A 27989-nucleotide genomic window follows, 5' to 3' on the forward strand; every position below is an offset into this window, starting at 1 on the left:
ACTCTGCTACTGCAAATATTGACAACCGGGTAAACAGCTAGATGGAATTCGATGAGCACTACTATTTGATTCCCGGGCTGACAATAATTTTTGAATAGTAGCGCTCATCGAATTTCCATCTAGCTGTTTACCCTATTGTCAATATTTGCAGTAGCAGAGTCTTCGGGGTGATTTACAACATTTAATTTGGCTTCTCGTTTAATATTAATTATTTTATTCATAATGTTATGCTAGAATAGTAGCTTTAATGCTCACCTTTGAAATGCATTCATTTAAACAATAATTGATGGAAGTATGAATTAATATTACAATTATCTTGTATGTTAGAACTGTTTATCAATAGATATGAGGACAAAACTCAATCAAACTTCCATAAAAATATGTTCAATAATTTATTAAAAACATTGCTTAAATTTCTACACTATATATCACAAAATACTTTCGATTTATCACTCTATTCTCATATAAATTCTACAGTTTATCATACATATTTTGAGCGTTGGTTGAAAGGTTTAAACCTTTGCTACATTTATACAATTTATGTTGAACTCTATACTAATCTATCACAGGATTCCTAAAACTTCATATCATTTCTCATCTTTACATAACTTACATTTCGCTTTGATGTTTTTACTTAAATTTTCAAATGATACTGACTTTATTTCAATTCATTTCACAACTTTTTCATTTACACTCCTAAATCAATCCATCAAATGTATTTCAAATTTAATATCATTTTTGAAATGATTTTCGATGGATCAATTGGATATCTTAATTCTATCGATCTAGAGTTCAATCTTTCACTGCAATGTTATTAAGTTCATGTTTACCCCAATACAATACGTAGATATTTCAAAATCCCACTAAACTTGAAAAATTATTAGCATCAAATTCATTCAATCAAAAATAATGTAGAGATATTCTTTCAATATAATAATTAATCTTACGTTAAGACTAATCATAAACTTTCTGCCTGTACTACATTGATTTGTGACAGATACTAATGTGACTTACAATAAGCCAACTCTTTCAGATTCCATTGATAACTATCAGTTTCAATACCTAATTATCTCTCTATTCATTGAATTGAAATTAATGAAGAGGTATTCATATCCACTCCCAACCAATGTAAGGTTCATTCCTATAATTCACACTAATTTCTTACAGATAGCGCACTAATTTATCACACATATTTTCAACATTTCACATCACTTTTGAAATTGTTTTCCTCTAAAATCTTAGACAACCTTTTTGAAATTTCGGAAGTTGTGGGGCGATTTGTGTGATCACCCAACCAACATTCCCCATAAAGGCTGATGAAATTCTGATCCATAGTTTGTAAATTCGACGAACTTGGTCTGTAATTTTGTGATACCACTTTGTAGATAACGGTGTGGAGATCTTCTCCCTTGTATGGTGTTTCTTCACTCATCAACTGCCACATTGTTATTCCCAGAGAGTAGACGTCGGCTTTCTCTGTTACAGTTGTACTTCCTCTGAACATTTCTGGTGCCATGTACTGTATTGTTCCCTGTGTGAAAAGATACAATATATGTGATACACAATGAAACAGCCATTGAAGGTCTTTACACACCTAGCTACGCGTAGCTGGGAATTCGTGTTCGGAAAGTGTAGCCGTCCTATCTCCCAATGTTAAAGCTACACTACACTGGAGTGAACGGGACAGATGGGAGATTAACGTTGGTAGATAGGACGTCTTCCGAAGACGTATTCTTAGTTATACCATAGAGAAACAATAGCGAAAGAAGATATCCCATGGTATAGTGCGTTTATGTCGCAACTTATACTGTTATCTCAAGCCGATTACTGTTGATTATTTTCGAATTTTACTGTTTTGTTGGGGTGAGAGTGTATGAACGGCACAATATGAGAGACTACCAGTGTCACACAGCTTCACGGGAAAGAATTACATGAACTATCGGCTTGAGATAACAGTAAAAGTTGCGACATAAACGCCCCCTATACCATGGGATATCTACTTATGCTATTGTTTACTTCTTATGCTACTTATGCTATACATTACCAGTTACGCCAGTTACATTGCTAGTCACCGATATGAGATACATTGTGTACGTTCTGTGTACAGTAAATTGTTCCAGTCCCAATCGTAAATTGTTCCATCACGTGACTAGTGCAAAATGTACCCATGGAACGCCATTTCAAAATCGTTGATTCAAGCTTTTGGCGCGCACATATAAAGTTGATTTACACTAAAATGTGTCGTTTACTAGCTGCATGAATGAAGAAAGGCTGTTTTACAAACCTACCGTCTAGAAAAGTGTAAATTTCTTTTATTCCATTACTCTCAAATTTTCTATCGAGAAAAAATTATTTAATGAATGGTTATCAAACATCATATTGTTGGTTATGTATTCTATGCTATGGTAAACAAACTATCGGCGCATGCGCAGAGAAGCAAGCAGACTACAATGATCGACCAATGAGAGCTCAGATAGTTGGAACCTGTTGGAACTGTACCAGGTCGGACAATTTACCACACTTCGACTGTGGGGCAGAAAGTTGGAGCTGGAACAGAATCTGTCAAAATTCCTCCCATGGAACGTGGAACTTTTCACTTGGTAAATTGTGAATTGGACAATTTACCACATTCCATGTACACAGAACGGGCCCATTTCCAGTTACTGAAACCAGCTACATTTAAAAACTACAAAAAACAAGGAAGTTTCAGTGACACACTACAGTCTTTGCAAACCTTAGATTGCAGCATTGCTGTTACGGATGGAGTACAGTGCTGCTAGATTACATAGAAGCCAGAAAGCCTGTGAGCTAATTGTGTGTGTGTGTTTGAGAGAGAGCAAAAACAAGGAAATTGGAGTTATTGCTGGAATATTACCTGTGGTTACTCACAATACCAATGACTTAATGATATCTGCTTATATAGATGGTTCATTCACGAGAAAAAGGACGGTTGGTCTTACGCCGTTGATATTTCAACCTTTTTATCGTTGCTAAACCATTGTATATCAGAGTTATTTAGTAATTATATCGACTCTTGTAACCTAATCACTATTGATTCTTGAATAGAAATCAGTTGCTAGTAGCCATGAATCAAGCAATTTTCTACAGAAACTTTGTAGCCCAAATTTGTAAATTTCCAACATTTTTATTTACAGTATGTTGTTTTCCAAGACTGAAACAATTTATTATAACCCTAAAAGTTGAAATACATTGAAAAAAGTGTCTCAACCTCAACAGACACATTTCTCAGTTGGAAATGAATTGTAGTACTCACTTGATGTCGTGGGCAATATTTATAACGTTCCATGTCAGTTATCGAGATGGAGCTTCCGAAATCGCAGATCTTGCTAATCCAGCCCATCTTGTGTATTAAAATGTTCTTTGGCTTTACATCCAGGTGTACGATTTTCTTTTCGTGGCAGTGACTCAGGGCTTGGCATACATCTAAAGAACAACTGACAGCCAGAGAAAGATGAATTATTATTGGAGAAGATATAAGATCAAAATGTTATTAATAAAAGTAGCTGTTATATTTTTGAATAAAATCATTTCCTGACTTGTATTTTTATCAACACTTCTGAAATGATTTCAAGATAAATAATGGAGTCTCCTTGATATTATTAAATTAATAGTATAAAATCTATCTTCTGCTTTAGTTTGTTTGGACTAAGTCTCAACTCACACTTGCGCGACTCAGGTCGAGAAGACTCGACTCTAGGTCGAGAGCATGTGTTTTCAAATGGTGACGTCGCGTAGACTAGAATCGACTGGTCTGAGTCTCACCATTTGGAAACACATGCTCTCGACTAGAGTCGAGTCTCTTCTCGACCTGAGTCGCGTAAGTGTGAGTTGAGCCTAAGACAACTCAAATTGATTAACTGAAGAAGAACTCTGAACAAACAAAACCTATTGAAGAACAATAAACTGTACTGTACCGTACTTTCATTGCTGATAATGCCTGTCATATGAGTAAACTATTGAAGTTTGTATTGAAGAGTGTTGATTCAAAATAATTGAAGAATTCTAATAAGTAATATAATGATTACTCACCAAACTTTCTGTAGGAAGGTTAATTCACGTTCGTGGTCATCTAAAACCTCTTGTAGATCTATTGAGTTCCACAGTTCCATCAAAACTATTCCAAATTTTGTGTTTGGAGAATTAATAACGCTGATCATATTTACGATATTTGGATGATTCAATTCAAGGGCATGTCTTTCCCTTCTTAGTGATTCTTTTCTTGGGCTATTATTTTTCGGAATAATTTTTACTGCTACTCTTTTACCTGAAAAAATTCCGTTTCATTGAAGATTTACATTATTCTATTGGAAAATTAAATATTATCTTTATATTATCAAATATTTCACTAAAGATAGAATAAGAATGATTTTTATTCCTTTAGGGCACACAAACAATGCTATCGGAAACGTCAAACAATTAAAATTAAATTAAAATATTATACATTGTAATATATTCTAATAGAATAAAAGTTTAATTCCTTCAGGGCACAAACAATGCTATTGGAAAATTCTATTTAAGGTTTCCTCCATATATGTCAATAGTATGCTAAATATATGCTAATATATGTCAATAATATCGAGAGAGCACATAAAAATATAAATATACACAAATAGTTAGAGACTACTGAGTACTATTACGTATGGTTTCCAAAAAATAATTCTCTACTGACAGCTGGAGGAAATCAGAAAGTGAGTATAGTGGGTACTGTAAGAGAAGATTTTCAAGGTTTTGTCGGAATACTGTTAAAGACAAGTTTCTGGCTGAGTCTGGCAGAATATTGAAAAGTTTCAAAGATACATGATTAGGACTAGTTGATACTTTATCAGTCTTGTGTAAGGTACATCTATTTTTGTTTTATTCTGTGTATTATAACTGTGGATGTCAACTCTGCATCTATATGATGTCTATATCCTTCTTTACTTGAAGTAGGAGTTTGAAAGCTACCATACTGTAAACTGTCATAACTTTTCCTTTTATAAATAATGGCTTGCAATGCTCCAAATACGCAGCACCTGATATAATTCGTATTACCTTTTTCTGTAATAAAAACACTCTTTGCACATCTGGGGCACAATCCCACAAGACCAATCCATACATAAAGACACTCCAAAAAAAAGCGAAATAGCACATTCTCAAATAGTGTGCGTGTACACAATCCTTGGGCCTACGAAGGAGATATATAACCCTACTGAGTTTGAAGCAGACATTTTCTATATGAGGTATAGTTTTCATCCACTTTTGGGCTTTTGATCAGTTGCGACCTGAAAACTCTGACACCAGACCTGAGCTAGCCAGGTCACTCGAATATTATTATTATCCACTTTTGGGCTAGTTTTCATCAATAATGCAAATGATGGGTTTTCTACTTTTTAAGTCAATGATTGAGAAGAAACGTTTTACCATGAATAAAATTATGTAATTACCTGTGAAATTTTGATCATATATTTATAATTTTTTACTAGTCTGACCTGAAGAAGTAAAGCTGAAGTACGGTAGACCTTAAAAATATTCATGTGACTATAAAGTTAGGTTTACTAATTCCAGTTTTCATGCATACATAGGCTACACACAGAAAATACATTCTTTCTAATATTGTCGTCCATGATGCAAGACATAGTAATGTATTAAAAATATTATTTTATTAAATTGGCAATAATAAAGAACATGATGTGTAAATTTTACAAGAAGATTGAATATCGTACGGTACAATTTATATTGGTACCTACGGTTACGGTAAGTATTCGAATATCAATTTTTATCTGAAATATTCCTACTTACCTTTGTGTCTTGCCTTCATAACTGTTCCAAAATTTCCTTTACCTATCACTGGCCAAGATTTTGATTTCCCGTTCTCCAAAATCGCTTGCTTTTCAGGAGTATTCAGAATTGGAGTTCCTCTTATAGGGGAACCAGTCTCTAGAATACTCGTGTGAAAAATTGGAGTTTCTGTTTTGGGACTTGATGATACAGTCTTTATTTTATTTAGAAATTCTGTAGAATTATTGAAGTCTATTTTGACTCCATCTAAAAGAATAGAAGGTAAAGCTGTCTGTTTTTCAAGTGGGGAAAAACTATCAAAGTTGAGTGCTCTCCTTGTTGGTGGGTTGTTTTTACACCTAAACCGATTTAAACAAGGAGATTTCCTGAAAATAGGATAAAAATTATTGTTTCAGCCATTTTATAAGATCAGGATACACAATAAAGAATTCAATTTAAATACAAAACAATTTTGCTGAGAAGGCTCAGTTTTCAGGAAATGTGCCGGTTAAATTCTAATTCTGATTAATTTCACGAGAACCAATCAAGGAAGCCGTATTTTAAAAAGGTCTTCTCTGATTGGTTCTCGTGAAATTAATCACGATTAAAATTAAACCAGCTTTTGTGCAAACGAGTCTAAAACCCGGTTGCACAGAAGCCGGTTAAATTTTAACCATGATTAACTTCACGAGAACCAATCAGAGAAGGTGTTGTTGAAAAGACGGCTTCTCTGATTGGTTCTCGTGGAATTAATCACGGTTAAATTTTAACCGGCTTTTGTGCAACCGGCACCATGAATTTAAAAATAAGTGCGTCAATAGTCGACTGTCGAGAATGAGAGTTTGATTATCGAATACAGTCAATATTGCAAATGCGAGATTCGATGTATCGATATCAAAGAGAAAAAACGGAAACCAAACAAGCTATTTTGAAATCTTTTGTGTTCTGTGAGATTATCAGGTAAATAAAATGTAATTTGCACTAAATTTTCAATATGTTTTGCATAAATTTTTTTTTGTATTATTATATAAGTTCATCAAATGAAATGGTTCTTTTAGTATTAAGCAACTGTTATTTACTGAAATATATGCCGACAGAGTTAACCTCAAAGTAATCGTTTACAAACGTGTTTACAATGTTTTGAAAATCTTATTTATCTTTTATTCAACTTTATTTTAGTATAATAATTTGTTTTTTTTACAGAATGACGGCATCAGTTGCAACAAACCCTTCTACTCTTCTTCCTCTGGGTAAGTAACTTGATTACATAAATTATTCTGATGAATAGTATAACCTAATACCTTGGTTAGTGCCACAGGCTTTCTTGTATATTATTCAGTTAAGAAGCAAATTAATGCAATTTATCTTGATATTTTATTAGTTACCGTACCTATTTCTTAAAATTCATTAAATAATTTGAATGAAACATGGCGGCTTACATTAATAAACTTTTCGAAATGTAAGCTTGGGCCCAAATAATATGTGCTGTAATGGAAACTAGGCTATTAGCCCAATCAAATAGTACATCGGACCAAACAAAAATTAAGGTAATTGATTTTATTGCTTTAATCGGTCCATTGAGGTTCTAGTAAGAGTAATCTATGGTTTCCCACCAAAATTTCTGAAGGCATAACTTTTGGCAGCCTAAAAACCACTAAATTTTCGTAATGTTTTCAGTTTTTCCACGATATCTTCAAAACCAATTGTTCTATCAATATTTTTATTCATACTTTTTTAAAGAACATTAAATTCTCTACAATTTTCATCTGTGAAACGTTCATCTATCTCCTATAAGAAGCGAGTTATATCTTGTCGAAAATTGGTAATTTTTTCAACTTTGCGAAAAATCACGAAATTCATATATTTTTCCTTTTTACTTCTTATAAAGTCGTAATATATATTATTTGATCGTAATTAGAGTATTACTGAGATGTTAATACAATCACTGATGAAAGATTTTGAACAAAAAATGTATATTTTAGGATAGTGGTTAAATTTATGAGACTCATGATTTGGCGCTAACTGTTGTTGGGTGAATTCAGACTGAATGCTAATTGCTAAAAACGTCCATTGTTGGGAATGAAATGTGCACGTTATACATTATTATAGTGTGAAAATTATCAAGTACTACACTAGATAGTCCAGTTGAGGATGAAACAGCAGAATGCCTACATGAAATCTACTCTTTTAGTTGCGCCAGTTTTGTGGAAGAAATGCCTATTATTACTGCCTCCTTGGACGTTTGGATGGGCCTGGTTGTATGTTGCTTTCCTCCTGGAGCTCTGGTGCTTTGCCGGCCTCTCTGTCATCATCGTTTTCGGGGTTGCCAAAGTCCGGGGACAGGTCATCATCTTCATCCTCAAGGGTTGCCTCCACGATATTTCGCAGTTCACCCCACTGAAATTTTTGCAGATGGGTGAACATTTTAATCCTGCTTTGATGCATGTACATGCCTTACTATATCCAGTCTTACATTGGCAGGACACAATGTACAGAAGAGACTCTGGTGCAGGCTGCTGCGACATTAGTGTGGGCTGAAGAACACTGCCATCACTACTTAAAGACCGCCCCCAATCTGTATTTGTTTAGTTAACTCTTCGTAAGAAAACTGACACTCATCAGAATTAGTCTCCATATAGGAAGAAATATGGCATATGTTGATGAGAGATGTTCTCGAGATTGTGGTCGCCCCTTCTTTCCTCTTAGACCAACTGGCAGGTAAAGTTTTTTGTTACATTCACTATGGTATCATGCATCTACAGCTATTAAGTCAGTCTCACTCTGGAAACGTTCAATCAATTTCATTGCCCACTCATCATCCCTTTTCTTTGCAGCATCCAAAACAGAGCTTCTCATTTCCAACTTTGTCACCTTTCAAATAGCAGCTTGTTTTGAAAAAGACTTCTTGCCTTCCTTTGCTGAAAGTACTCAGGATTCCCTTGCCCACACATGAAGCATTGCTCTTTGAAGTTGAAAGGACCTCGTGATGGACGGGACGGTCCCGCTTGAGGTGACGAGTGCCATAAACAGCTACTCATCTTCAAGAATTTCTTGGCACAATGAAGATTTGAGAATTGAGTGGGTTATGAATAAGGAAAGGTGTAGCTTATGAATTGATAGAAAAGAGGAGATGCATACTGCTATTAGTTTTGGATTTACATACTTCTTTTGACAAGAGTTGTGAATCCTCACCTCTCCGCTTTTCTTGAGAAAGCGTTGATGTTGAGGATTTTGACGTTCAACACTACATTTTAACAATCTTTCTAGTCCTCTCTGGGTCACAATGTGACTTGACTCATCTTCTTTAGTTGTCTGACAAATGAAACACAGTGTATCGTCGATCCCACTCATTGTTTTACACGCTAGTCACAGTAACAAACACTACAATCAAGGTAAACTCGTAAACTGAGTAGCTGCAGTTCACGCAGACTCCTATGTGAGGAGAAGTGTCACGTGACCATTCCCCGTCCATATGCGTTGTGGCTCGACAGGGTTTCAAGAGGCTCCATTTAGGTCCCCAAGTCACTACCACTGAACTACTACACAACCTTTCCCAAGAATGGACATTCATATTATATTCAAACTTTACTTTTTCATTTAGATAAACATTTGTATAGATAGTACCTATTGCAAACGATTCCTTGGAATAGCATAATAATAATTGTTGAAGATTTTGAATACATTTGATCACCATTTCGTTGAATAACTTCTAGAAGTTTATGTAACTTTCTGAGTAATTTATTTTAAAATAACTTTTCCTACAGTTACCCGAAAAAGTGCTCATTCCCGCATCAATTATAGCACGCAAAATACCTTATTCCCACACCCAGTGCAGGAATGTAGATTTGAGTGCGGCAAAGACTTTGTCGCACTCCAAATTTGCAACATAACAACACAAAATAGTTAACACGCTTTATGACGGTAGAGTGCGGCAAAGTAAAAGAAAAGTTGGTAAACCTGAATATGTTCTGGCTGGAAATTTTTGTAAAACAGCTGATTACTACCGTGGGATATTGAATAACGAACAGTAAATAAACAAGAAGTTTTGATAGTATTCAATATAAGTATTTTATTTCTATTCAAGTTATCATGAACGATTTTTTTATGTGTGAGATGCCTATATTTTTAACTGGAAGACATTGGAAACATTTATCGATCATTTTTATGATCAAGGAATCAAGTATTTTTATATCTTCAATTACTTTTGTGGTTAGGTTTCTCTTATTACTGACACTAAGGTTATATTTTTAAAACAATAATGTATCCATTAGGTTTGAAACATAAATATTTACTCTTTAAAAAAAGTTATTCAGTTCTTCAACTCCCCGAAACATCTCTACTCACATTTTCGTAGAACAACTTCAATGAATGCCGTTGATGAATTAGAAACAGAATACAGAATAGATTTATTGAATACCGTAATCAAAAACACAATACAATAATATTGTTTACTCAACAGTGACTTGAATGATTGACGTTCAGCATTTCAGGTAAATGTAATGTCTATATAGTATAATTTAATCACGTTTTAAATAATGCAGAAAGCCTATAACCTTAATTATACGTTTCATGCTGCTACTAGGCGATTGGCCAGAAAAGCAGAAAGGCCAAATTGATACGTTTACTAATGTATTTACAAGAAAAAAAAACAAGCTGAAACTATATTTTCACACTAATTGTGTATAATATATCATTCAGACTCAAAATTGAGGATATTTGGAACTGGAATAAAAAGTACACATGAAAATTTCATAGAATGGTCAGGTTAGAAGTCTGTCCTGAGGGCTGATCACTAGCCTAATCCTTGATCAGTCCTGGGCCTATTAACTTATTTATTTATTTACATTAATAGACAAATTAAAACATAAGCTTACAGCTTTGATCGCATAGACAAATTAATCAATGAAACAAATTAATGGGCACCGTTTAAGTATAAGCAAAGTTTTGCTGCATAACTTTTGTGTTTTCGGATAGGAGAATATTAAACTCATTCTATTGTCATTCAGACTGAATTTGAAATAATTCTGTTGTGGAATGTTTGCAATATTTATCATCAGCATTAAAAATACTAAAGATTTGCACAAACGAACATTTTATTTGATGTAGGACAAGTTCACCGTCTATTACTGACTTTTCACATTCTATGGTAACTGTAGGAAAAATTTAATGTGCAATAAGTGCGCAAAGTTTCTTTGCTGCACTCAAGAAACCATCATTCCGCACTCGCCTACGGCTCGTGCGTAAACGTTTCTTTCGGTGCAGCAAAGTGGCACTTTGCGCACTAGTTGCACAAATAACTATTATTCCACTTATTTTTATTGCAATCTAGAATCTAACCATGAATACTATGTTATCTATTTGAATAGATCAACTTATCTGACTTAATCTTAACCACACACCTCATTAAGCTCAATAATCTTAATTAACCTCATTAATCTTAACCTCACACATCCCCTTTCTGCCATCTTCCTCTGGGAACCCCAAATGACAAAGCTGACTTGGCTCCCTTACAACAAATAACTAATTCTCATTTTCACCATTATGAGTCAGTAAGATTATCACTGACCTCATAAACATCATGACAACACCATTATCACGATCAATTAATACTATAGACGACTAATTCAGCCGTAAATCCGACTAAAGAACGTGAATTTGGTGATTTTTCGCAGAATTGAAAAAAATACCAATTTTCGACGAGCCATAACTAGCTTCCTATAGGAGATAGATGAACGTTTTAAAGATGAAAATTGTAGAAAATTTGATGCTCCTTAAAAAAGTATGGAACAAAAATATTGATAGAACAATTAGTTTTGGAGATATCGTGGAAAAACTGAAAAAAGTACGAAAATTTAACGGTTTTTAGGCTGCCAAAAGTTATGCCTTCAGAAATTTTGGTGGGAAACCATAGATTACTCTTACTAGAACTCAAATGGACCGATTAAAGCAATAAAATCAATCACTTTAATTTTTGTTTGTTCGGGTCGCTTTATAATGACTATTTGACTGGGCTATATTCCAATGCTGCTGTATTTAATTTTTTTGCGAATTCATATTTAGTTCCATGTTTTGATCAATTACACTGGTATAGCCAGTCATTAATATAGTTATTTGTGCAACTAGTGCGCAAAGTGTCAGTTTGCTGCACCGAAAGAAATGTTTACGCCCGAGCCGTAGGCGAGGGCGGAATGGTTTCTTGAGTGTAGCAGAGGAACTTTGCGCACGTATTTCACATTAAGTTTTTCCTACAGTTACCATTGAATATGAAAAGTGGGTAATTATGGGTAAAATTGCCTGAAATGCATCAAATATTTTTCTGTGTAATTTTATTATTGATAAAAACCTTAATCCTAAAATCCTAAAGTCCTCGTTGTCGTTGGTTATAATATATAATGAATAATAATTAGCGCGTTGTGCTTCGTTGCACGTCTGCTCACTATAGCAGCCCAGTCACTGTTACCAACTTCATTTTGATTTTGCTGCACTGTTGCTCCATATAACCTACTAAGTATTTTGCGTTGCCATGTTGCAAATCTGGAGTGCAGAAAAATTTTTCCCGCACTAGAGCGGAAAAGTGATTCTTTGCGTTCTGTAATCAGTGCAGCAATGGCCACTTTTCAACGTAACTGTAGGAAAAGAATATTTATGATGTTGATTAGTGGTTGAAAAAGTCTGGATTGCAGGCTGTCAAGGAATAACTGGTACATGGAACTATTTCGTGCTGTGCGGACTTAATTCACTTGAATTCAATTAGAATCTCCCTCATACTTTGGTGAGGATTTGCTTTTTATTCACAGCATTACCAATCATATTATATTCACTACCCTATTCATATTATAATCACTACCCTATTCATACAGTAAGAATTGGTATTGATTTAATTAAAACAATTAAAGTCGATTTAAATATTTGCTAATGTTATCTTCTCCCTCTGTTTTTGCTATTGTATAAGTTTGTTAATACCAGTTCCAATATCATATTATATATATTTTTAACTGTTGATTCTTTTAATTAATGCTGACAGTCATGCTTTTTTTTATCGCGGTTGATGCCCACATGGTTTTTCGCTTGTGCGTGGGTAATGTAAAGTGCGAGGGTAAATTATTATGAAATGATTAAATGCCCTATTATGATATGATTAAACGTCCATGCCTATTCGATGGAAAGACTGAAGGTTGCAACGTCTTAGTCAACTCGGCTATCTGGCCGGCAAATTAATTTTTCCTACAGATACCCTGAAAAGTGACCATTTGTGCACTGATTGCAGGCTGCAAAGAATCACTTTCCCGCACTAGTGCGCAAAGTGAGTACTTTGCGTACTCCAGATTTGCAGCATGACAACGCAAAATAGTTAGTAGGTTATATGGAGCAACAGTGCAGCAAAATCAAAATTAAGTTGGTAACAGTGACTGGGCTGCTATAGTGAGCAGAGGTGCAACCAAGCACAACGCGCTAATTATGCAACGAAGCACAACGCGCTAATTATTAAGTAGATATTATAACCAAGGACAACGACAGCACAGTGCCACCACAGCACACACCACACAGCTGCCCCCCGCCATTCAAACACTACTACATTATTCAGGCAATTTTACCCATAATTACCCACTTTTCATATCCAATGGTAACTGTAGGAAAAATTTAATGTGAAATACGTGCGCAAAGTTCGTTTGCTGCACTCAAGAAACCATTCCGCCCTCGCCTACGGCTCGGGCGTAAACGTTTCTTTCGATGCAGCAAACTGTCACTTTGCGCACTAGTTGCACAAACAACTATTTTGATCATTGAGTTTCTGAATCTCTGCACTTTTCTGTCGTGAATTCTTCTTAATAAAGCATTATTATCTTTATGTCTCATTTTCCAGAATTGGTGGACAAGTGTATCGGATCAAGAATTCACATAATTATGAAAAATGACAAGGAAATCGTGGGAACCCTACTGGGGTTTGATGATTTCGTCAACATGCTGCTAGAGGATGTTACAGAATATGAATCTACCCCTGAGGGTAGACGAATTACAAAACTCGACCAGATTCTACTCAATGGAAACAATATTACAATGGTTAGTATTGCGTCTGGGTATTCAAAGTAATCCCTATTGATCATATCATAATTAGTATGATTCACTTTCCAGATATAAAATTCAAAAAGCTACCTATTTGTAGCTATTGTCTTTATTTTTCATCATCATCCACGTGATAATCGCAAATCTTTGTTAGACTGTGACAAGCAATCGGTTGTGAGGAAAGATACATCAATTAATATTTGACAGTGAATATGCTGGCTTATATTGGCTTTGTATCGTTCCAGAATTGAGTTACACTATTTTTTTATAGCTTTGTACATGTCAGGAAAAGGGTAGATTTTTAAAGGAAATTTCTACCAGGTTTAGTGGTAATTCTGTATTTTTTTCATGCAGCTGCCATGAATAATTCGTCAGTTACGTGCAATCCAATATGGAGCTAACACTCACTTCTACCGCCAAATGAAAAATTTGTAGTGTAATCCGTTTTTAACGGGAAAGTATAAAAGTGCCACTGAAATTCGCCATGAGTTGTGTAGTGTGTATGGTGATGACGTTATTCCAAGTGCTTCTCGTTTCTTCCAATCCTCTGTTGACCACTCACTTCTACCGCCAAATGAAAAATTTGTAGTGTAATCCGTTTTTAACGGGAAAGTATAAAAGTGCCTCTGAAATTCGCCATGAGTTGTGTAGTGTGTATGGGGACGACGTTATTCCAAGTGCTTCTGGTTTGTTCCAATCCTCTGTTGAAGGAAGAATAACATTACACAACGTTGCAACGAAGTGGCTGTCCATTCACGTCAGTGCCCCAAACATTGTTGGAGATGTCCGAAGGCACCGCGACCGGTAGCCTTATGTTTGACAAAATTAATGCTGAAATTAGCCATACACACTTCACAACTTCAGTGAATTACAGTCGGACGTTTATTTTCTCCCGTTAAAAAACTGATGACACTATAGTGAGGTCCACGTTATAATGGCAGTGTTTGATTAGCAATTCAATTTTTTTTATTTCAATTTATTTATTAAAAAACACACAAAACAAGACAAAACAAAATTACAAAGATTTACGAAACAAATAAAACACAATAAAATGTTACAAATATAAAAAACCATGGGCTTAGTGTTTGGGTGTGTTGGAGAAGAGAAAAAAAGAGAGGAAGATACCTAGCCAACTATGGTTTCCCATGTAATAGGCAGGCAAAGAAGAGAAGAGAAGTAATGAGGAAAAAAGGAAGGGAGAAATGGGGGGAAGGAAGAAAACAGAGGAATAGGTACTTAAAATAAAGGTAAGCGAGTCCACTGAAAAATGAAAAAAACTAATGAAAAAAAAAAAAAAAAAAAAATGCTGGAGCAGAAATCTCGAGTCATATATCTAAATGGAAGAAGAAATTACTGTATGTCCAGTTTTTTATATCCAGTTTAATTTTTCCGCTGATCTTATTGTCCATGAGAAAGTGATTTGGAATGAGGTTTATTATTTTAGTACCTATGTAAATTAATTGCCTCCTTATACATTCAATATTAGTGTTATAGGTTACATATTTGTTAGCAGTGGCCCTTAGATTATAATAATTAAGAGTAGAGTTTATTGTGAGAGGAAAATCGGATCTATATTTTATTAAGTACTCAATTACGGTTTTTATGTATAATTGACGTATAGTCATGACCTCAAAATCACTAAAAACCATATCCGTTGGATAGAGCCTGGGTTTGTTTAATATAGTTTTAATTATCAGTTTTTGTGCTACAAATAATTCAGCAATATGACAGTTGAAACAGCCTCCCCAAACAACTATGCCATACTGCAGAATTGACTTGACTAGAGCATGATACATCATTTTCAGGTGGTTCTTATTAAGAATTCTGTTAACTTGGTAAAATTTAAAGGATAAATATCTAATTTTTCTACATATGTATTTAATATGAACATCCCATTTAAGGTTTTCATCAATTATAATTCCCAAATACTTAGTATTATTGACTTTTTTAATGGTGGGACAATCACAATTACCCAAGTTTAAATTGCACTGAGAATGGAGTCTCAAATCTTGATTCTCGTTAGGCTGCCCTACTCTATTTGCAGAGAAAGTAATGTAATTAGTTTTTTCAATATTTAAACTTAAGGTATTCTTATCTAACCACTTCTTAATTAAAAGCATATTATTTTCAGCTATAGTATGAACTTCATTCCATGAATTTCCGTGAAAAATAGCTGCAGTATCATCTGCAAAGGATATCACAGTTGAGTTTAGAAGTCTTAAATTTAAAAAGTCATTTACATAGAGTATGAAAAGGATGGGAGAAAGTACAGTACCTTGAGGAAGACCATAAGAAGTTAAGTTAGTTACACTAGATTGATCATTTATGGTTAGGGACTGGGTTCTATTACTCAGATAGCTTTTGAACAATTTAAGCGAGACTCCTCTGAAACCATAGGACTCCAGTTTATTGAACAAAGTATTATGAGGTATTGTATCAAAAGCTTTGCGTATATCCAGGAAGACCGCAATAGTTTTCTTATTGGAGTTTATTTTATCAGATAAAGTATTGATGAATTTTATTAGAGCGTCAGATGTACTTTTACTATTTTGGAAACCGAATTGGTTCTTGTTGATTATTTTGTTAAGATTCAAGAAAGAAACAACTCTTGACTTTATTAGTTTCTCCATTATTTTAGCAAGGTTGCTGATAAGACTAATCGGTCTATAATTACAGGGATTAGTCGGGTCACCTTGTTTGAATAGAGGTTTTATTTTGGCTGATTTGAGGTGCTCGGGAAAATATCCCTCCTCAAAGCATCTATTAAAAATGAAAGCGAGAGGTTGAGATATAAAATTGGCTATTTTCTTCAGCGTAATATTACCTAGACCATCAATACCAGGACTGCAGTTGTTCTTTAGATTTTTAATAGTTGCCTCAACTTCAACTGGGCACGTTGGTCTCATAAAAAACGTATTATCGATCTGTATTGCAGGAAATCGATCACCAGTATTATCAGGGATATTGATAGTTTGAGCTTGTAGTTTACCCACATTTGTGAAATAATTGTTGAGGGAGTGAGCATCAAGTTCAGTACTCTTTTCCTTGATACTGGCCTCACCTATAACCTCGTTTATGCACTTCCACAACTTCATGCTGTTGTTATTACAATTTTCAATTTTCCCTTTATAGTAGACTTCCTTTGCATGATTTATGATCTTATTCAAACCATTACGATAAGCCTTATATTCATTCTTTAAGATATTGTTATTAGGATCTCTTCTGAGTCTAGAATGCATTTTGTCCCGCGTGATTATTGATCTTATGATGCCTTCAGATATCCAGGGCTTCAGGGGACGAAGTCTGTTAGGTATCACTTTTACCTTCTTGCATTGATTGATGAGACTGGTCAAACGATCGACAAATTTATCCATAATAGTGTCAATGCTTCCATTCACGGTATAGATTTCTCCCCAATCCTCATTCCTTATGCGTTCCAGTAGTGCATGATAGTTGGTTCTAGTTAATGTGTTTATCAATACGTTTCTATTATCCTTATTGATAGGACCTTCACCAAGTTCAGTACAACCGCGTAGTGGTCAGTTATGGTTGTCCTAAATATAACTCCTTTAGTGGACATAGAATGGTTGCCTGAATTTTTATAAAAAATGTGGTCAATGCAAGAATTTGTTGTGGTTGTTACTCGGTATCACCATTTATGTAAGACTTATAGCCATTACTATTGAAAATATGCAGATAATCTTGAACAGGAACACTAGTTGAATGTGTATTTATATTCATGTCTCCCGCCACACATACATTTATTCCATTAGGAATTTTACTGATTTCATTACTCAGACTATTAAGAAAATTATCAATATTTTGATTACTTGGTGATCTATAAACCCCAATCACCTTCACAATAAAATCATCAATTCTTAAGTCAGCACTAACTACATTAGCATCAGAGATATCGAGTGAAACTTCATTGAATCCTATGCAATCTTTTATGTACATGCATAATCCATCACATTTATTCTGTTTAGTGTACTTATTTATTGCCGTATATCCAGGAATGTTGAAAATGAACGGCATATCTGCAGTCAACCAGGTCTCAGTTAATATTATAATGTGAATATCAGTTTTCAATTCATTGAGGCAGCAAATAAACTGATCGAAATTAGCATTCAAACTACGTATATTCATAGACATAATATTGAAACACTCAGCATCTTTATTTCTGTCCTCGTGAAAGTGATAGTTCAAATAATCGTCGATTACATCTGTTTCATTTTCTGTTTCTAAAATATTAAGAACCTCTTCAGTGTCACTCATAAATTATATCATCAGGTCCACTTCTCTTTTCCTTGTTCCATTCAACAAGCCCCTCACTATCTATGAATTTAAGTTTTTTAATTAGTTTGTCCACAGCATCATCTACCAGACTGGTTGTTAAATACCTGAAAGTTTCAGTGTGTCTAGACAAGGCAACAATCGCATGGGGCATGCTGTTATAGATTTCATTCTCCTTGTACTTAATTCTGATTAGAATAACATTTTTATGAGTTAGCCCTTGTGCTTCGTGGATTGTGTGAAGTGCAACATCCTCTCTCCACTTTATAGTATCACCCACCATAAGTTTTTCTTCTTGGGTGAATGTTAATATCAAAGTGTCGGGTTGTATCAGATGGTATTCCCCATTTCTGTAAGTAGGCAGAATTGAGATAGCTCTTTCATTAAGTGTCGTAATATTTTCATAGACAGTGGAAAGGACAAAACAAACATCGATAGGACATCTACGAGTTACCGTTTGTTTTGTAAAAGGTTCGCAGAATTCTGAAATTTTATGCCATCTTGTGGCATAATTACTTCTCTCAATGTAGGGTATTTGGTTTGCGTCACCAACTACAATTATTTCTGAGGCCTTACTCAAGTTAGCAATAAAACCGATGTAACCCGCATGCATAAGTAGAGCTTCATCAATAAAAACTCTATTGTATGTTTTATTCTGATTATGATTTATTATATATGAGCCAACTGTCCTGTAATCAAGCTTAAGACGATTACAATGTTTTCGACCATACCTTTCAATGACAGTTTCACGGATTGCTTTAATACCTGCCCGTGTTTGAGTGAGTACTAGATCCTTGCCAGGCTCATGATGCGAGACTATAAAGTAAGATTTACCACAGCCGGGAACACCGTCATACCATTTTATTTTGGAAAGTTTACACTCATGAAGAGTTATTCTATTTATAGTTTTTATTAATTCGCTATTCAGCATAAGTGTAGTATTACGTGTGACTAAAACATATCGTTCTTTAGTAGAGAATTTTAAAGTATCCTCTTGAAATTCTACGTAACTTCCACCCTGCTCCAAGCAATATCCCATTCGGTATTTAGAGTTTGTTTTGAATAGGAATCTTTTCAAATTATTATCATAGATGTTCATATTGTTATTCAGGACGCTTATTAGTTCATCACCTGATATTGACATGTTTCTATGCGTGACCCTAAGAAGAATATTTTTATATATTTTAGCATTTTCGTTATCAGTGTTTTGAAGTAGGGTCCGTAATTCAATCATAGAGTTTATGAATGCTTCACGTTTATTATTACCTTCAAAGAATCCCACAGGGTACTCAACTCCCGGACTATCAGATAGCTTAGGTATATTAAGAAAATTAATTTCACAATAACCTCGATAATAAAAAATAAACTTCAAATCTCTAGCTCCTATGACAGTACTCAAGAGTTCAGTGGCAGGAATATCAAAATAAGTTTCACCCAGATTGTTAAAAGAATCAATTCCTATAATCAAAGGGTAATTGAATTTACTCCAATCATTTATTCTATTCAAAAGATCAATAAGTACCCCATTTTCACCATCATTTAATATGAAAATAGGAATGTTCTTATCAGAAAACAAAACTCTTATACAATTAGAATCCAGTAACACATTCAGGTGATTCCATTCTTCAAGAGAGAAATACTTTTTATTTCTAAGCAGAGAGAGACCTTTGGATGTTTTAATAATATTTCCTATTTTTGTAAAAGATATCATAACATCAACCCTCTCACCAAAATTATAAACCAGACTTATCTTACTTTTATCAGTATTAGTTGTTACGTTGAAACTATCAATTTTGTTAAGGATGGAATTTAAAGTAATCATTTTGTGTTGGGTTGATTGCTTGATTTTACTATCACTATTATTTTTATTTATCCTCAGTATATTAATATTTTTCTTTCAGATTCCATAATCAGTTCTATCAATTATTTGTTGTAGCGCTTTTTGATAGGAAGGGCACTCTCTGTCACCTACTTTGTGATCGAAAGCTTTTTTATCATTGCGGCAATTTAAACATGAGGGCTTTTTGTCTCTATTAGGGCACTCTTTAACATCATGTCCTGTAGTGGAACAGTGAGCACAGGTGTTTTGTGCTTGAGTGCAATGCTTACTGATATGTCCAATTTTTTGGCACTTGAAGCAACGAGAGACGGCAACATAGTCTCCAACTCGGCACACCCTCCAATCAATACCAATCCGCGATTTGTTAATAAATTCTTTTCTTAATTCACCAGTGCACTCCACTACCCAGTGCACGGTGTTTTTGTTTTTCGGTCCTATTTTAAAAATCGGCCTGAAGTTTTTCAAAAAATTTTCCCTACTCAATGACGATGACTCGAGATTTCTCTCAATACATCGTTTGCCAATTCAGCAGCAGTTATATCTGCAGCGACGTGATACAGAATTATTCTTGGCAATTTGGATTGTGGCTCGCTTACCTTTATGTTTGGATGTTGCAGGACCTTATCACCCAAAACATTTTCTTTATTGGCCCTTGGGTGAAGCACTAACAGCACACCCCCACCACGGACATCAACGGCTTTTTTAATGTTCAAATTTTGTTCACGGGTGATGTTCTTCTTTATTGTTTCTCGAATTTTTCCGCTTTGTTCCTTTTCCGTTCCATTTATTTTTGCTGGCTTCAGGATGATCACATTCTCCTTGGGTAACAGCTTCTTGGTCCGGGGCGGAGACTCCCTGGCTGCAGCAGTGGAGGCGGCACTCGACAATGTAGAAGGTGCGGTCCTCTTCTTTGGCAGTTGCACGGCCTCAGCAAATGAGATCGGCTTGTTGTGGCTTTTTGCAACTTCACTTGCTAGTTTATTCACACTCTGCTCCAGAGTGTGAATTTTTCCAAACATTTCCGCGTTGTTTTCTTGAATATTTTGCTTCACGTCTATTCTTTCGATACTTATGTTTAGTTCATTGCACACATTTAAAAACGAATCATAGTCCTCTCTGGATACTTTTTTTTTCATGATAATTTCACTCCCCCATTTTAGAAATTTCTCTTGTATATTTCTAAGAGAACGTACCTCGAAACGTATTCCGCTATCGTTTTTAATTTTCGGTGGCAATTCGGGAGGCATATTCATTTCATCCTTTTCCTCCTCTTCCTCGTATTCTAGCTGCGCGGATGGTGGTAGTTTTATTGGCGAATGGATCATCTTAAGGCTGATAGATCCAAAACACCATAGTTTATTGATAGTTTGATAATTGTTTATTAAAGAAACAGAACCTAATTTTTAAAGCGAGCAACGTTCAAACGAAAAATTTGGTGACACACTTTTCACTCAGAAAAAAACGTTGAGTAGTTTTCACTATGAAAAACTGCTGAGTAGACTGCTGGTTGTTGTTGACACCACTTGTTCCACTTTCACTACTAGTACTACTCTACACTAATTATTCGCTACGATCTGCACTCTACGGAGGTCTGATTACGACTCTGCAATTGTATTGCTAATCTTGTCTATCATTCAACAAAGTGGATAGCGCTATTTCTTTCTCGCTTTGCTCTGTTGCCAGATTGTTTTTTAAGTAATTATACAGAAATATAATTAATTGACAAAATAAGAACCATGAAAACAATTGTGAAAAATTATAAAACAAATATTTAAATGGAAAAACTATTGACTAATGTATGCTTATAATTTTACGATAAAACTAAATTCGTAGTGTTGTATTGGTTGAAATGAATCTGGTCATTTAAACTATACTGGGAATTTTCCTTAATTACTCTTGTTATTTATAAAGCCTCTAGAATATTCAAAGATCTGCCTTTGTTATTAACATGCAGAAACTCAACATTCTCCTTAACTGTAAACTTGTGATTATTTGTTATCAAATGTTCTGCAAAGTTAGATTCCCCATTTTGTTTATTCCCAAAATGAAACCGGTCTTTCTAAGTATCAATAAATCTGTGGTTTTTTGACAATTTCTTAGTCTTTTACATCAATAAACCGGTATCAGTTACCCTCCATAGAAGGCATTGACAAGACAGAGGATCGGCAACGTTGTTCTCCTGTCTTTCTCCACTGCCATTATAACGTGGACCTTACTATAGGAATCTCTCATTTGGCGGTAGAAGTGTGTGGTAGCTTCTTATTGGATTGCTTGTAACCACGGAGTGTAGAACACTTATTAAGGTTTTCTTATTCCGTGTTGTAACTGATGAATGAATCATGGCAGTCACATACAAATTTTACAGCACTGCCACTAAACATGGTAGAAAGGTCCCAGAAAATGTAAATCTCCCTGTCATGTACAGGGCTATAAAAAATTATGTAATTTAATTGTGGAACGATCCTCGTACTTTCTTGCAGGGTGATACCTACAAAAACTTGCGTATTCAGTCGGATTTAAGGGAGTTATTGACTGCTGAAACTCGGAACGCCTGACCACTATCTGCGTGCAGACACCCGTAATTTATTATAATAAAATGCTCATTTATATATTTATATTAAGACAAATGTAGTATACAAGGTGTCCCACGAAAAGTGTAACAGCCAAAGACTCAACATGAAATTTGAAACAAAAATGTTTAGTAAATTTTTTTTACATTGACCTTAGTTTTCTAGATATATAGATTTTTTGATATTTTTAAAAAACTTCAATAACTAGAAAACTATCAGTCGAAATCCAATTCTAATGATATGGTTGGAAAGAGGAAATTCACTTTAAGAGTAACACAATTTTTTCCTTTGTTTGACGTTTTTGAACTTTTTATAAGCGTTCAAACTGTTTGAAATTTACCTTTGAACTCGACGAATGAACTTTTTCACGTTTCAGCGCTCATAAGAGGTTCAAAAACGGTTAAAAAAGGATGAAATTAAATGAATCTTATTGGAAATTTCTTCCTCTTTCCAACCATATCCTTGGAATTAGATTTTGATTTATAGTTTTCTAGTTATTGAAGTTTTAAAAAGATATCGAAGAATCTATATATACTGAGAACCAAGGTCGATATAAGAAAATGTTACTATACATTCTTATTGTAAATTCTATGTAGAATGTATGGTCTTCGGCTGTTACACCTTCCGTGGGACACTCTGTATACTATAATTTTAGACGGTTTCATCTCTTCTACTTTTCCTGTCTTCTTCTGCTTCTGCTTCTTCTCCTCCTCCTGTCTTCTTCCTCTTTTTCTCATCTTCTTCTCCTTTCTTCTTTTTCTTCTTCTTCTCATTTATTGAAAATTAGTTCACTGCTCGTTCGTTACTTCAAGTTTCCAATAAATTGTAAAATCTATTACATAAATTATGTATTTATCTATATGCAAAAATTAAATTTATTCTATTAAACCTGCCTTGATTTTTATAATTGAAATATTATCTTTAGATATCGTACACAGCGAAAATTGTACACGTATTAGCCTATAGGACTCCATATTGAAGGGAAAACACAATTGGGTATTGCAAATTGTACATCACTTCAAAAGAAGTAGAATTGTTCTATGTTATATCTATTGAATAATTCTAATATCTTGTAGTGCTTTTTCTACGTCTCTTACTGAAACTTTTTGTTAGTTTTAAAAGAAAACTCATCCATCAACATTACTGTTTCTAAACTCAAATTCTTGAATGTTTCCTTTCCAAATGTTTTATTTTATTTACAAATAATCATATCATTTATTTAAAAAGCAATATATTTTGTATTCACATTCTCAATCAATAATCAAATGCATTTTTATTTTTCAGCTTGTTCCTGGAGGTGATATGCAGGGAGATTGATTGGTTTTATAATGAATACTTGCCGAATGCCATTCAAGTTCATTTTAAGTTACTGTAAGTTTTGTAAATTATCATTTGTAAGGTTAATAATCGGTTATAAAATAAAACAGTTGGAAAAGTAGTGTATCTATTTTATTAACCGGTGGTGTCCTAAATGTTCATAAATTTCACTGTATCAATGAGTGGATCATCAGCCAATCATCTTGATGGTTTATTTGAACTGTACTGTAACAGATGGAAATAAATTAATGAATTTAATATGGATTTTCGTTTGATAATTATTATTATTGTAGTGTAATATATACTATCATTTCAGTAGAAAACATATTATTGAGGAGGTTGGTTTTTATTAGATTAGTAGTTTGGATTTTATCATTCTAAGATAATTAGATATTGTAGTTGAAAAAACTATATTTGATATATTTTGTTGTTTGTATGTAGCATTGAGCTTGTAGTCTAAAACTTTCTTGTAGTCTTTTTTCTGCTATTAAAAAGATAATATTGTATTGAATAGATTTGGTAAAGTGTAAATTGAAATAATAGCCTTAGTTCTATTGTAGGCGTGGTAGTAAGTTGGCAAGTAGCTCCAATCTTTGTTTATGATACTCCTATTTCAGCCTATAAAATGGTAGAATATTTATTATGATTGATTGTTAGTAGAGATAGTTTCAGACTCTCAAATTTTGAGATAAAATCTCAATATTTTATATCTTCAAGTCTCAATTCCTTCTATGTATTTTATTACCGAAGACTATTTTAAATATAATCCTCCCATGATTTCTGTGGGCTAGAAGCTTCCCAATTGCTATATCGGCACTTGTATTCTATCAATTTGGATTTATTTCAGTTTGATGTCGGCTTTTAGCAATAAATTTGGAAATTTTCTTCAATATCTATATGCCAGGAAGGTACGGGCTACTGTAGAATTTATTTAATGTCATCTTGTGCTGTTGAAAAATAGCCCAATAAAAAGTTCAATATATTGAACAAAGCCGGTTAAATTTTAATCGTGAATAATTTCAAGAGAACGAATAACGATAAAATGTAACTGGCTTTTGTGCAATTGCCCTAAGTAGTATTGCAAGCATCACAACATTTCTTCCTGATGCCTAGTTTTGATTTATCAATAGTATTTTATTTCATGTCATCTTGTTCTATTGAAAATAATGATTTTCTCGATCTATAGAATTGATTTCAATCTATCTGAAGCCTATGTATTTGAGTGTATTACGCATCAGCTTGCAATGGACTTTCATTTTTAACCAATCTTAGAGATATTAGTTGCACTTTCTTGTATAGTCCTCATCCTACTTGAACTGTTGTTCAGTAATTTAATGTAGATGAAAATGTACACCAATAATTAGTCTCAAGTATCAAAGCTCTCCCTGCACGCTGAAGATGTGGTCCTTGCCGCAGTGCCTTGAAACGCATCCGGAATTTACATAACTACTGTTGTTGAAGTGAGCATTTGATAAAGGATTCGATTTTTGCTGTTTTGTTTGTTGTAAGCTGTATTTTTTTTTGCATTGAATTTAAGGGTCTTTGACGTTTCTTTCTTGAAAATATTAGGCTAGTAAAGTGTTTTTGACGCTTATTTCTTGGTAGGTATTTCAAGATATTTCTGAAAAAAATAGTATGTACTTTTAACGTAAGTATTTGTAGTAAAGTAGTATATTTCTTGGTAGGTATTTCAAGATATTTCTGAAAAAAAATAGTAAGGTATTTTTAACGTTTCTTTCTTGAATGTATAGTAAGGTAGGCTATTTTGGTTGCACCTGCAATGAGAATAAATTAAGGTATTGAACAGTTTTTGACCATCTTGTTGCTCCTGCTTATAGTGCATCTCCTCATTTGCTATTTATTTAAAAGCAATACTGTGAAGTGTTTCGTTTTAGCTATTATTGCATTGATACTTAGGAAATTATATTTTGGTATTAAATTAATTGTTCAGGGAATAAATAGGCTAGGCTATTGCACCGCAAAACTACAAATTTATTGAAACAATGAGGCAACGGTAAATGCAGTGACTGTATCTAGAACAATAAAACAATAAATTGTACTTAAACGGGCGAAGCAGTTACATAAAACTTGTAAAAAATGTAAAATTTGGGAAAATGAAATAAAAGATTGAAAATTGGTGTTTTCCGACTCGGTTCAGAAATATTTTCAGAATTCTTTCAACTTAAATATGAAGTATTTGACTTCTTAGCCTGAGTAAAAGAATATCACCTCCTCTTGCTTTAAAGAAATAAAAAAAGGTCGATTACAAGAGTAAGGTAGAATATCAATTGAAAGTTTAAATAAAAATATAAATCTAAGTACCATTTTAAAAATTGTTTACTCACTATTATTTTGGACTAAAATTTTTTAAAAATTGTACCTACATGTGAAATTCTAACCTTATCTTGAACTTTTTCACCTATAAATTTGGAAGAAAAATAGCACAAGGACTACCTTATTATTTTATCTTCTAATGTTATTGAATTAGTGTCATTTGCATTGTAAATAAATACATAATATGTAAATCACTTGATAATGGCATCATATAGCCGAAACATGTTGTGAGTAAACCATTTAAAAAAGGGTATTTGGATTCCTATTTTTATTTATATTCAAGAGTAGCCCTAACGGAAAAGAAACAATTGAAAGTACTTTGACAGGCTCATAGATATTAATTTATTGATTTAGGAATTGACTTTTGTTAATTCTAATATAAGTATTTCAAAAAGAAAAATCTGGTGTGGTACACTCACACAACTTTCCTTGCTCATATTTGAAACTACGATCAGACTTCTGTATAAGTTATGTGTATATATAATTGTTTTCAGAGTACCTTTTCTTTGTGTGAATTGTGAAATTCGATGATTTTTTCAGTCGTCATTTTTTTAAATTCGTCAAAACAGCTGTTCTACAGATGAAATATCTCGACTATGTGTTCTTTTTATGAACTGCGCTACCTACCTACCTCATGCACGAGAAGGAGGTTACTAAGTCCATTTCCCAAGGATGGGGTGGACCCCCCATTGGTTTCCCAGAAAGGAGACTCATGCTAGTTGATAGAGCTGATAAATAACTATACAGGGTATGAATTTAAAAAAATCGGTCAAGTTATTTTTGAGAAAATCGTGAAAAATATGGTTTTTTTAGTAATTATCCGCCATTTTTCTCAAGAATATTACGGAGCTCCTGCAACTTTCCCAGAAAAAACTCATGTCATTTGATAGAACTTATGAATAGCTATCCATGGTATAAATTTGAAGAAAATCGTTAGTGCCGTTTTCGAGAAAACCGTGAAAAACATGGTTTTTTAGTCATTATCCGCCATTTTTCTCAAGAATATTACGGAGCTCATGGAATTTTCCCAGAAATGAGACTCATGCCAGTTGATAGTGCTTATGAATTTCTATCCATGGTATGAATTTGAAGAAAATCGTTATTATCAGCCATTTTTTCCGCCATCTTGAATTGAATTTTATTGAATTTCTTATTATCGGATCCTCATGGTATAAGGACCTTAAGTTTAAAATTTCAAGTCAATCGGTTAATTAGGAATGGAGTTATCGTGTTCACAGACATACACACACACACACACATACACACACATACACACACACAGACCAACACCCAAAAATCATGTTTTTGGACTCAGGGGACCTTGAAACGTATAGAAAACATGAAATTAGGGTACCTTAATTTTTTTTGGAAAGCAATACTTTCCTTACCTATGGTAATAGGGCAAGGAAAGTAAAAACATGGATCCAAAGAATCCTGGAATGCGTAAATTCATTGCTCTCATTTTGCTTACTAAATCACCAATTCATTTATTGGTAGTTTCTTCCAAAAATATAAAAATAAATCAAAATATGATACCGGTACATAAAATTGAAGATACCGTATCTTATACCTATTTTTATTCGGCAGGTTTCTATTTGACCTACCTTTCACTTGAGAATCTCTTTTCGACCACTTCACCAACGTTTAATCTCACAGGTGACACACTGTTCCTTCTGAAAACAATTTTTGCCAATTGTTTTGCTAAAACCGGTGTTTTATCCATTGTATAACCTTTAATTTTCACTGCAACGTTCCACTCACCAGTTTAATTACAGACTGGTTAAATATTTTCA

At 33.9% G+C, this 27989-nt stretch overlaps 2 protein-coding genes across 2 annotated transcripts; one reads left to right on the forward strand and one right to left on the reverse strand.

The window, feature by feature from the left end:
• Window positions 1-378: 378 nt before the first annotated feature.
• On the reverse strand, window positions 379-27974 carry LOC120351773 (serine/threonine-protein kinase mos-like). Its single transcript, XM_039429972.1, has 5 exons — window positions 27801-27974; window positions 5800-6164; window positions 4051-4285; window positions 3275-3455; window positions 379-1531 (listed from the first exon to the last, which is right to left on the reverse strand). The coding sequence occupies exons 1-5, from the start codon at window positions 27917-27919 to the stop codon at window positions 1196-1198; spliced, it is 1236 nt and encodes a 411-aa protein (XP_039285906.1). The 5' UTR covers window positions 27920-27974; the 3' UTR covers window positions 379-1195.
• LOC111044500 (U6 snRNA-associated Sm-like protein LSm5) lies at window positions 6570-23983 on the forward strand. Its single transcript, XM_022329663.2, has 4 exons — window positions 6570-6738; window positions 6982-7028; window positions 13643-13839; window positions 23830-23983. The coding sequence occupies exons 1-4, from the start codon at window positions 6650-6652 to the stop codon at window positions 23860-23862; spliced, it is 366 nt and encodes a 121-aa protein (XP_022185355.2). The 5' UTR covers window positions 6570-6649; the 3' UTR covers window positions 23863-23983.
• Window positions 27975-27989: the final 15 nt, after the last annotated feature.

The sequence above is a fragment of the Nilaparvata lugens genome, chromosome 6, assembly GCF_014356525.2.
Source record: "Nilaparvata lugens isolate BPH chromosome 6, ASM1435652v1, whole genome shotgun sequence".
In the NCBI taxonomy this organism is placed as follows: domain Eukaryota; kingdom Metazoa; phylum Arthropoda; class Insecta; order Hemiptera; family Delphacidae; genus Nilaparvata; species Nilaparvata lugens.

Coding starts and splice junctions, on each gene's coding strand:
- LOC111044500 (XM_022329663.2), top strand. CDS start 6,650: ATGCGAGATTCGATGTATCGATATCAAAGAGAAAAAACGGAAACCAAA. Junction 6,739..6,981: donor GTGTTCTGTGAGATTATCAG/GTAAATAAAATG, acceptor TTTTTTTTACAG/AATGACGGCATCAGTTGCAA. Junction 7,029..13,642: donor TTCTACTCTTCTTCCTCTGG/GTAAGTAACTTG, acceptor CTCATTTTCCAG/AATTGGTGGACAAGTGTATC.
- LOC120351773 (XM_039429972.1), bottom strand. CDS start 27,919: ATGGATAAAACACCGGTTTTAGCAAAACAATTGGCAAAAATTGTTTTC. Junction 4,286..5,799: donor TATGAAGGCAAGACACAAAG/GTAAGTAGGAAT, acceptor GAATTTTTTCAG/GTAAAAGAGTAGCAGTAAAA. Junction 3,456..4,050: donor ACCTTCCTACAGAAAGTTTG/GTGAGTAATCAT, acceptor TCTGGCTGTCAG/TTGTTCTTTAGATGTATGCC.